Source organism: Antechinus flavipes, chromosome 3 (genome assembly GCF_016432865.1).
Source record: "Antechinus flavipes isolate AdamAnt ecotype Samford, QLD, Australia chromosome 3, AdamAnt_v2, whole genome shotgun sequence".
Taxonomy (NCBI): Eukaryota; Metazoa; Chordata; class Mammalia; order Dasyuromorphia; family Dasyuridae; genus Antechinus; species Antechinus flavipes.
In genome coordinates this window covers 460,867,197-460,879,703 of record NC_067400.1, presented here as the reverse complement: position 1 = coordinate 460,879,703, position 12,507 = coordinate 460,867,197, and the positions used below count along the sequence as shown (strand labels likewise).

The 12,507-nt window shown below is 32.7% G+C and overlaps 1 protein-coding gene across 1 annotated transcript in view; it reads right to left on the bottom strand.

The window, feature by feature from the left end:
• MIPEP (mitochondrial intermediate peptidase) overlaps positions 1-12,507 on the bottom strand; it is a 163,019-nt gene that overhangs the window by 118,502 nt on the left and 32,010 nt on the right. Inside the window, exons 9-10 of the mRNA XM_051986567.1 lie at positions 10,851-10,911; positions 8,765-8,817 (exon numbers count right to left, since the gene is read on the bottom strand). Coding sequence (XP_051842527.1) covers positions 8,765-8,817; positions 10,851-10,911 — 114 coding nt within the window. The remainder of the gene's footprint in view (positions 1-8,764; positions 8,818-10,850; positions 10,912-12,507) is intronic.

The window sequence follows — 12,507 nt, the reverse complement described above, 5'->3', positions numbered from 1 at the left end:
TTTCAGATGATGAAATTGAAACTATTACCACTCATATGAAAGAGTGTTCCAAATCATTATTGATCAGAGAAATGCAAATTAAGACAACTCTGAGATACCACTACACACCTGTCAGATTGGTTAAGATGACAGGAAAAAGTAATGATGAATGTTTGAGGGGATGCGGGAAAACTGGGACACTGATGCATTGTTGGTGGAGTTGTGAACGAATCCAACCATTCTGGAGAGCAATCTGGAATTATGCCCAAAAAATTATCAAATTGTGCATACCCTTTGATCCAGCAGTGTTTCTATTGGGCTTATATCCCAAAGAAATACTAAAGAAGGGAAAGGGACCTGTATGTGCCAAAATGTTTGTAGCAGCCCTGTTTGTAGTGGCCAGAAACTGGAAAATGAATGGATGCCCATCAATTGGAGAATGGCTGGGTAAATTGTGGTATATGAATGTTATGGAATATTATTGTTCTGTAAGAAATGACCAGCAGGATGAATACAGAGAGGACTGGCGAGACTTACATGAACTGATGCTAAGTGAAATGAGCAGAACCAGGAGATCATTATACACTTCGACAACGATATTGTATGAGGACATATTTTGATGGAAGTGGATTTCTTTGACAAAGAGACCTGAGTTTCAATTGATAAATGACGGACAAAAGCAGCTACACCCAAAGAAAGAACACTGGGAAACGAATGTGAACTATCTGCATTTTTGTTTTTCTTCCCGGGTTATTTATACCTTCTGAATCCAATTCTCCCTATGCAACAAGAGAACTGTTCGGTTCTGCAAACATATATTGTATCTAGGATATACTGCAACATATCCAACATATAAAGGACTGCTTGCCATCTAGGGGAAGGGGTGGAGGGAGGGAGGGGAAAAAAAATCGGAACAGAAACGAGTGCCAATATAAAGCAATTATTAAATAAAAAATTAAAAAAAAAAAAGAACAATTAACTCCAATGCTAAATAAACTATTTGAAAAAATAGGGATTGAAGGAGTCCTACCAAACTCCTTTTATGACACAGACATGGTACTGATACCTAAACCAGGCAGGCTGAAAACAGAGAAAGAAAATTATAGACCAATCTCCCTAATGAATATTGATGCTAAAATCTTAAATAAAATATTAGCAAAAAGATTACAGAAAATCATCCCCAGGATAATACACTATGACCAAGTAGGATCTATACCAGGAATGAAAGGCTGGTTCAATATTAGGAAAACTATTAGCATAATTGACTATATCAATAACCAAACAAACAAAAATATGATCATCTCAATAGTTGCAGAAAAAGCATTTGATAAAATCCAACATCCATTCCTAATAAAAACACTTGAGAGCTTAGGAATAAATGGACTTTTCCTTAAAATAGTCAGGAGCATATATTTAAAACCTGCAGTAAGCATCATATGCAATGGGGAAAAACTGGAACCTTTCCTAGTAAGATCTGGAGTGAAGTAAGGTTGCCCACTATCACCATTATTATTCAATATTGTATTAGAAACACTAGTCTCTGCAATAAGAGTCGAGAAAGAGATTAAAGGAATTAGAGTAGGCAATGAGGAAACCAAACTATCACTCTTTGCAGATGATATGATAGTATACCTAGAGAACCCCAGAGATTCTACTAAAAAGCTATTAGAAATAATTCATAATTTTAGCAAAGTAGCAGGATACAAAATAAATCCCCATAAATCCTCAGCATTTTTATACATCACCAACAAAATCCAACAGCAAGAGATACAAAGAAAAATTCCATTCAAAATAACTGTTGATAGCATAAAATATTTGGGAATCTATTTACCAAAGGAAAGTCAGGAATTATATGAGCAAAATTACAAAAAAGTTTCCACACAAATAAAGTCAGACTTAAATAATTGGAAAAATATTAAGTGCTCTTGGATAGGCTGAGCGAATATAATAAAGATGACAATACTCCCTAAACTAATCTATTTATTTAGTGCTATACTAATCAGACTTCCAAGAAAATATTTTAATGATCTAGAAAAAATAACAACAAAATTCATATGGAACAATAAAAAGTCGAGAATCTCAAGGGAATTAATGAAAAAAAAAAATCAAATGAAGGTGGCCTAGCTGTACCTGATCTAAAATTATATTATAAAGTAGCAGTCACCAAAACCATTTGGTATTGGCTAAGAAATAGATTAGTTGATCAGTGGAAAAGGTTAGGTTCACAAGACAGAATAGTCAACTATAGCAATCTAGTGTTTGACAAACCCAAAGATCCAAACTTTTGGGATAAGAATTCATTATTTGATAAAAACTGCTGGGATAACTGGAAATTAGTATGGCAGAAATTAGGCAAGGACCCACACTTAACACCATATACCAAGATAAGATCGAAATGGGTCCATGACCTAGGCATAAAGAACGAGATTATAAATAAATTAGAGGAACATAGGATAGTTTATCTCTCAGACTTGTGGAGGAGAAAGAAATTTGTGACCAAAGATGAACTAGAGACCATTACTGATCACAAAATAGAAAATTTTGATTATATCAAATTAAAAAGCCTTTGTACAAACAAAACTAATGCAAACAAGATTAGAAGGGAAGCAACAAACTGGGAAAACATCTTCACAGTTAAAGGTTCTGATAAAGGCCTCATTTCCAAAATATATAGAGTACTGATTCAAATTTATAAGAAATCAAGCCATTCTCCAATTGATAAATGGTCAAAGGATATGAACACACAATTTTCAGATGATGAAATTGAAACTATTACCACTCATATGAAAGAGTGTTCCAAATCACTATTGATCAGAGAAATGCAAATCAAGACAACTCTGAGATACCACTACATACCTGTCAGATTGGCTAAGATGACAGGAAAAAGTAATGAATGTTTGAGGGGATGCGGGAAAACTGGGACACTGATGCATTGTTGGTGGAGTTGTGAACGAATCCAACCATTCTGGAGAGCAATCTGGAATTATGCCCAAAAAGTTATCAAACTGTGCATACCCTCTGATCCAGCAGTGCTAATGTTGGGCTTATACCCCAAAGAGATACTAAAGAAGGGAAAGGGACCTTATGTGCCAAAATGTTTGTGGCAGCCCTGTTTGTAGTGGCTAGAAACTGGAAATTGAATGGATGTCCATCAATTGGAGAATGGCTGGGTAAATTGTGGTATATGAATGTTATGGAATATTATTGTTCTGTAAAAAATGACCAGCAGGATGAATACAGAGAGGCTTGGAGAAACTTACATGAACTGATGCTAAGTGAAATGAGCAGAACCAGAAGATCATTATACACTTCGACAACGATATTGTATGAGGATGTATTCTAATGGAAGTGGATTTCTTTGACAAAGAGACCTAACTGAGTTTCAATTGATAAATGATGGACAGAAGCAGCTATACCCAAAGAAAGAACACTGGGGAAACGAATGTGAACTATTTGCATTTTTGTTTTTCTTCCCAGGTTATTTTTACCTTCTGAATCTAATTCTCCCTGTGCAACAAGAGAACTGTTCGGTTCTGCAAATATATGTTGTATCTAGGATATACTGCAACATGTCTAACATATATAGGACTGCTTGCCATCTAGGGGAGCGGGTAGAGGGAGGGAGGGAAAAAATCGGAACAGAAGCAAGTGCAATGTTGTAAAAAAATTACCCTGGCATGGATTCTGTCAATATAAAGTTATTATTAAATAAAACTAAAATAAAATAAAATAAAATGTATGTACAGATTTAAAAAAAAAAAGAAGAAAAAGAAATTAGGATATTTGAAAAATTATCAGTATATTTGCCAAAGTTCCCTAATATAAGGGCAGGAATAGGGGAGCAAAGAAAGACTATAAACCAAGCACTATAGTAACTAAGAAAGGAGAGAGAATGGGAAGGTAGATGATAACAGCTAGAGACCATGATTTGATGATATAGGCTGAATGAATCTCAAAAGAAGAGACATTACCAAGTGACAATAGTAGAGGGAAAATCTAGGTCTACCACATAAAAGCTATATATCACAGTAAATCAGCATTACTGGCCTTCCATTTTTGTAAGATCTGACACTGATTTCCCATTATAAATAAATTTACCTCATGATTTGAAAGCACACAAGGCAATTCCCTTTCTCAGAACTTAATTACCCTTAGGCAAAAAAGATAAAATTGAGCTCAAAAAAATATTAAAACTGAGCTCCAGATTCTGTACATGGTGACTGCATCAATAAAAGATAGAGATCCCTATAAGGACTGCTTAAAACAGTCAGTCTGGCGCTCTGTACAACCACTGTAAATACAACATTCATCATCATTGATCAAACAATACTCTTAAATCTGTCATATTATTTGATGACTGTAATTATTTCATATAGAAGTATACTGAGATCATGAAAAATTATTCTGAATGTTTTCACATGCACAGTAATTCTATTCAAAAAAAATATATATATATGATGCTACTCAAATTTGTTATTATTTGTTATTATTATTGTTGTAAAGGCAACACTGAACTTAATAACATCAAATCATTGTAGACAGAGCAGAAAAAAGTTCAAAAACGAGTATTGGCATTACCATTTCTAATGTAACTTATATTTATAAAAAAGCTATGAGTAATATGGAATCATGTTTCAATGAAACAAAAAATGAAAAAGAAATTCAAAGTACAAATAATAACATATTTAGATTTCATTATAGCATTATGATGACTCAATGTAATTAAATTCAATAGTTGAGTAAATATCTATTCTATGAAGGGAATGAAAAGAGCTAAACATTTACTTACACTCTCACCTAGGGAATAGAAATAGATATTGTAATAAAAAAACAAAAACAAACAAACAAAATTTAAGAAATGAGCTTAAGAATACTGTGTAACATTTCAAATGAGACAGAATAGGCTCAAAGTTAAGAGCAACTTTTGCTGTTGTTTTCTCATGTTTTTTTCCCTTTTGTTCTGATTTTTCTTTCCCAACATGATATTAAAAATTGATTGTATACACATAACTCATATTAGTTTGCTGGATTCTTGGGGAGAGAAGAAGAAAAAAGGGGAGGGAGAAAAAAATTGGAACTCAAATTCTTACAAAAATGAATGCTAAAAACCATCTTGTAATCAGAAAAATGATACACCATTAAAATAAAATAATTAATTAAAACATAAGTCAAGCCAACCAATTTAAAAAAAAAAAAAAAACAACCTGAATTTATAGTCTTAAGAGAAATACTTTGGATACTGAAAGCATAAATGACTGGTCCATACACAGTATGTATCACACACATGGTATGTATCAGAGTTAGTACTTAAACCTAGGCCTTCTAAGATTAGAGTCACTAAACCACATTAGCGCCTGAATAGAAAATAAACATAACTAATCTATAATTAGCTTTAGTTACAATTATAATTTTTGTTTTATTATAATGAAGTTTTTTAAAAAAAGTCATAAAGGCAAGAAAAATTTGCACTAAGAGAAATTTTTACAGTATTATAGACTTTCCAGTAGTTTTATAACTATTTAAAGTACCACTATCCATAAAAATTTGTATAGTGTACTCTGGATTAAAGCTGTTTCAACAAAACAAACATGCTAAATAACTTCTTAGCGTTATAATGTATTCCAGAAGTCAATGTTTATCAACACTAAATTGTCTAAATATCTTTTTTTCTAAATAAACCATAAAAATAAACATTATAGATAATATCTCCTTAGAGTTTTCTAGCAAATGTATATCCACAAAGGTACTTAGAAAACTTGAATTTATATCCTGAGTATAAAAAAATTAATATTATTTTCTAAACAATGCTACTAGTAAAAGTAAGCTTGGAATTAGATTTGGATTTTCAGAACAATGACATAATGGAGATAACAAACAGTAAAAGGAATGTCAGTTAACTGGGTGAATGAGCTATTCGAGATGTGATCCCAGGACACCGCCTACTGTCCAAATTAGAAACAGCATTCTGAAAAAGGAAATCACTCAATGAAAAATGGCAAACGGAATAAAGAAAAGAATATAGCAAAATAGCATCAGATGGAGTATTTTCACAAGTGAAATTTTGGAGGGACAGTATGGTTGGATTTTTTTTTTTAAGTCTTGTTTCCATATTGATTTCCCTAAGAATCTATGCTGCCACACAAATGTCAAATAAACATTAAAACAAACAAGCATTCTTCACCAAGTACAGGTATTATCTCTTTTCAGTCACTGAGTTCCTGTAATCCTGTTACATAAAATTTTAATACATCTGCTATAGCTTATCAATCAAATCTATGTGATAAAGAGAAAAATTGTTCTTTCTTCATTTGGTTTTCCTTCTATCAATATTTAGGCCTTAGAAGTCATAAATTTAAAGGGAGAATAAACCTTAAAGGTAACCTAATCTAATCCCATAATTTCACAGATAAGGAAACTGAGACTGAGAGAAGTTAAGATTTTCCAAGACCACTCACAAGTATTAAATGGCAGAGTAATAATATGAATACAAGTTCCCTTGCTCTAATCCAGTTTTTTTTAATTGTATTAGCCTACCATCCATTCTTCTGAGTTACTATAAATTTCATTTAAGTAGCTCTTCAACATTTTAAAATTTCAGGTGAAAAGCACAATGTCTATAAACAGAAGCAATTAGATAACATCTCTTTCCAGTAGAAATTCATGTAAGACATCTTCTAGAATAATGGAAATATCTTTGGCAGGTATACTTCTCTCTATTATGCTTACTGGATGTAAATTATCAAAGAATAGAAATTTCCTCTGCTGCCAGATCTTTCACATAATCTTACATGATCTGAAACAATATAAAAGTCATATTATTGAAGAAGGCCCTTTAAGAAAATATTTTGCTCAACCAAAAGACATTTGGGGTTAAGAGACTTGCCCAGGGTCACCCAACTAGGAAGTATTAAATGTCTGAGGCTGGATTTAAACTCCGATACTCCTAACTCCAGGACTGGTGTTCTATCCACTGTGCCATCTAACTGCCCCGATAAAATCTTCTTTGTAGGCAAAAAATAAGCCCAGTGGGATCTTGTAATCTTTATACCTTTCAGTCACTTGTATAATATGTTTTAAATAGTTTCCAAACATAGGATGTTAGAAAATATTATTTCCAAAACCCTATTTCCTTCCCAATATTCTCATTAAATGTCTTCATGTTTGTAGATTAATCTCATATACATTTCCTAGAGATGGGAAAACAGAAACATAGCTCAATAGTTATTTATATTTTCCTGACTATTTTTTTGAAAGTCAAAGATAACCAATATGTAAATGAAATGATATAAGCCTATCCACATAATGTCAAATGGTCTTCCGAAAGATATCCAGAACACTGAATACACCCCATGTAGAGGATGTGTGGGAGAAAATTAATGCCATCTCATCTAACAGATAAATTGAAATATCAATTTCTACTGTGGTCCCTACTACATTTAAGCTTGTAAATAAGTAACAATAATCACACACATGTGTATTTTAAGCTGTACATTTTTTTCATAATATGATGACAAAGTAAATAAGCAAACTGAACCACCTTGCTAATCTTGCTCTTCCAGAAAGGAAGATATGATTGATATCTCATTGAATCATTTATTCCCATTTGTTCATTTCTGAATTTTAGTGCATTATTTTCTTCATTTACTTTTTTTTAACTTCTTTTTGTATTTGTCCAATCATGTAAATGACTTGTTTTGTTCTATGAAATTTTTTTCCATTTCACAAATTCTGTTTTTTAAGGAGTTATTTTCTTTTTTTGTTTCAGGAAATTCTGTTTTTCTGGGAGTTATTTTCTTTTTCCATTTTATCAAATCTATCTTTTAATGCATTATATGCCTTTTCCAAACCCTCTTGCAAAGTTTTCATTTCTTTCCCCCATTTTTCTTCTAGCTCTCTTTTAAGATCCTTTTAAATTTCTTCTAGGAGAGCCTTGTGTGATGAGGACTAAGTTATATTACATTTTGGGGCTTCATCTGGAAACAATTTGTCTTTAATCTCTTCAGGGTTGATATCTGTTCTTCTCTCACCATTTAAGCTGTCTATTGTCAGAGCTCTCTTTACTTTTTTACTCATTTTTTAAAGAAAGTTAAGGTCTGCTTTTAGGGCAGGGAAGGTTTTCCAAGCTTCCTCTACAAGCAGGAGCTTCCTATATAAGCAGCCCCAACTGTGCTGGGTCAGTGCTGACTCACTCCCGGTGTTAAGTGGGCGTGGCCAGGTTCCATGAGATTCTGGTTTCAGGGTTCAATATTTACCTTTTGTGTTTGTGTTAGATATTTTCTAACTTCTCTGTTGAGCTACTGGCTTACAGCCAGGGCAGAGTAGCCAGCACTGTGGTAGATTCCTCCCTGTAGATTCTCTGCCATGTGGAGTCTGCACTGCCCCAGGACTCTGGGCTGGCATTTGTGCTCAGCTGCTTGTGCTTGACTGCCTCCCTCCTGTTTCCAACTGAAACAGACCTTTTCTAGTCTTTCCTAACCATAGATTCTCTGCCATGCTATGCTGGCGTTTATGCTCAGCTGCTTGTGCTGACTGTCTCCATCCCATTTCTGATTGAAACAGATCTTTTCTGGCGATCTTCGAAATTATCTTCTGCTGGTAATTTTTTGCATTCCCAATATTAGTGGGTTCTGCCAGTCCAGAGCTAATTCAGAGGGTTGAAGGAGAAGGTCAGAAAGAAATGTGTAATCTCTGCCATCTTGGCTTCACCATGCCATGGCAGATATGACTGAACAGTAATTAGTATTTATTACATTTCATGACACTGCTGTAAATTCAGAAAACTCACCTCTCTGCACGAATGGCACCACTGTAATAAGGATGATCCCAAGGCATCAATGTCTACAATAAAAAATTCAACTTTTCAATACTGTGTGAAAACCAAACACGTTTATTATTTGAATCTTCAGTAACTTAATTCATTACCTGTACCCCAAACTGAGAAGGAAACCCCCACTTCTAGCATATCTTCTTCTATCAAAGGTAAGCGCATACAAACCAACCTAGGTTTGCATTGTTGGAATCATTATGCATCCTCTATGTTCAATTACCTGCCAAATATGATTTAGTAGTGGAATCAGGAAGACCTGACTTCAAATCAAGCCCCAAACTCATATTTAGCTTCATAATCTTGGAAAAGTCATTCTTTCTGCCTCAGTTTCCTCATCTGCAAAATGGGGATAATAACACACCCATTTTCCAGGTTATTGTGAAGATAAAAATGAGATATTTGTGCATGCTTTGCAAACCATAAAGTATTATGTAAATACTAACTATAATTAAATCTTGTCATTTTTACTTCATAATATTTTTTACCATCAACAATCCTGATGCATACTCTCATCAACTCTTCCATAAACTATTGCAATAGCCTTTAAATTGTTTTGTTTTTTTTTTATGCCTGCCTGCCTACTCCCATCCATCCTCCAAAAAGAGGCCACAGATTTTCATAAATAACATAGCTATAACCATGTCACTCCCCTACTCATGAACACCAAGACTCCCCATCAACTTTAGGACCAAATCTAAGCAAATCTGTTTAGCTCTTAAAGCCTCTCATCATTCACTCCCCCATCTATTCCCTTTGCCCCTTCAGCCCATTCATAGCATCCTTATTATTCCTCTCCTGCTCCCTACTTTCCATGCCTTTGAGCTGACCATCTCCCATGCCCAGAAGGGGTTTCTACCTTACTTCTGTCTCTTGAAATCCTTTGTTTCCTTCAAATGTCTCCTAGAACAGAACAATCCCTCTTATAGGATGCCTTTCCCAACCCCTCCCCTCCTCCTCAGGAATCAGTAACCTGCCAATGAGAACTTAACTTGTAATTACTTTGTATGTTCACCTGTCAGTCCTTTGAGGTTAAAAATGTGAATGTATTTCTATCATACAACAGGCATTTCATAAATGCTTCCCAATTGATTACCTGGTTAAACTTAATAAATTCATAATGAGAATGCAAATCTATTATACATTGATTTTATATAAACTATACATAGGATAGTAACTGAATCTACTCATTTTAATATCAACATTATAAGAATTAATAATACTTTATTAATTCTTATAAATAGTTAAAAATATTTAAAAGCAATTCAATTTTCTTGAAAATATTATGAGACACAACAGTATCAGAATGCATTGGCTGAGACTTTGTAGATTATTTCATTAACTATCTTAATTAATTATCATTAAATATCTTCATTAACATGAAACTAAAGTCCCTCCACATTTGAAGAAAACCCAGGCATATGGTCTACCATTAAGGGGACAGACTTGAAACAGATCATTATCTTCTAGTACTGGAAGCACAGCTATATCTGAGAACATTCAGAAGAAGCTACACATATCTTACAATTAATGACCTACTTATAGTAGCAAATCAATGAATATATTCAAATTCTGAGTGAACTAAACTGAGTAAACTAAAAAGTTTTCAAAGGAGGAAAAAAAAAACAATCCCGCATAGGCAATATTTGAATATTTCTCATTCCCAGGAGCTAAAATTTTGTGAAATTTCATGAGAAGGAAAATATCTGGGAACCAAACTACCAAAGCAAATTCATTACTTATATCAACTCAACTACAAAATATTTTTACAAAGAAATAAAGAACAAAACAAAACTGTGTAAAAATTACAAAAATAAAAATGTAAACATTTTATAAAGATAAAAATATATATAAAAATAAAATATAAAAAATAAAAAGAGATTTTAAGAATGCCATGGATAGAGGTACCTAGGTCACATCTCTTCAGGAGCTTTACTAATCATTACCAAACTCAAATATTAACCATCAGATTACTTATTTTGACTGGCGCTTTCCATTCTTATAAATAAAGCTTATATTATAATAATATAATCATAAAAACACTTACTGAATTTTGAGGATTTAGTTTCATTTTCATCTCTTTCATCATCTCAAAATCTTTTATAGTTCTGTAAAGCAATTTTACCATGAATAATTGTTAGGACAAGATTTAAGTAACTGCTCAAGGAAACAACACTATTGCAATTACTTTCAAATAACCCCAAGACTGAACTCTCTACAAATTAATATACCTATGCAATTCTTCCCATTCTCTCCTATTCCTCATTTCCTAAAAATCATCTTTTCAGAATGTAAAAGTACAAATATTAAAATAAGAATTACAGAAATATGAAATCATTGATAAGTCATCTTTATACCATTCGTTTTTGCTCTACCTAAAAAAAGCCAACAGATCAAACACATTTTAAAAATAAATTTTAATTGATGAAATTCAAATGATATGACAAAAAAAATCATAATTTAGAGGTTAAGCTATGTTTTTTCCTCTTAAATCAGCAGAAGAGTTCCAAATGTGTGATGGTTAAAAATGTTCAACATTTTTGGAATTTTAAGTCTCAGAAGAAACAGATGATTTTCTTGAATATAACTCAAAATTACAAAGGGCCTACCTAATTTATAATCTATAAGTACACATATATATGATTAGAAGAAAAATATTTAGTCATTAATAAAATAAAAAAATAGGATAACTTTTTAAATGAAAGCAAAATTAACACAACCTCTTTGCTGTATGAGAAAGGGATTCAGAGTGGGGTAATATACAAGGTAATATTACCTTATATTCAATAAAAAGTATTGAATCCAATAATTCACTGAAATTAATCCAAAATATAAGACAAGTAGCTCTAAGTACTATAATCCAGTAAAGGGACTCAGAAGTCCCAAAGAAACTTTTAATAAGCTGCTCTTATCAAAAAAGAGGGTAAAATGTGAATACCATTAAAAATGAAACAGAAAATATTATCTTCCTTTATGATGAAACCATAATGTACCCAAACATGGATTTACAGTTCCTCAAGAAATGTATACTGGTCTTGCAATGGAAAGAGCCATTAGCATCCAGAGAGAAGACTGGGAGTGTGGGGGAAAGAGGGGGAGGCTGAGAGTGGATCACAACACAGTATTTTCATTTTTGTTGTTGTTTGCTTGCATTTTGTCTTCTTTCTCATTTTTTCCCTCTTTTTGATGTGATTTTTCTTGTGCAGCATGCTAACTGTAGAAGTATATATAAAAGAATTGCATATGTTTACCATATATTAGATTACTTGCCATCTAGGGAAGGAAGAAAAAATTTTGTAACACAAGGTTTTGCATGGGTAAATGTCAAAAACTATCTATGCATATGTTGTGAAAATAAAAAGATTAAGGAAAATAATGAGACTAGTCATAATCCTATAAAGAGTAACTAACATGATCAGAGCAATGAAGAAGCTGACATACATGAATATATTAAAAAGATTGCAACTATTCTGCCCATAAATAAGAAGGCTGTAAAGTAACACTATCAAAATGACCTTACACAAATTAAACTCTCTTCAGGCCTCAATTTGTTTCAATAGTAAAATAAGAGAACTGGACTAGAGAATCTGTACAGGTTTTTCCAATTCCAAATTCTACAAAAATCCTGAACAGTAATTATTTTAATAAATCATCAAAGAGAACTAAATGTAGGATGATTAAAAATGCAGTACAGTGCTATGGAT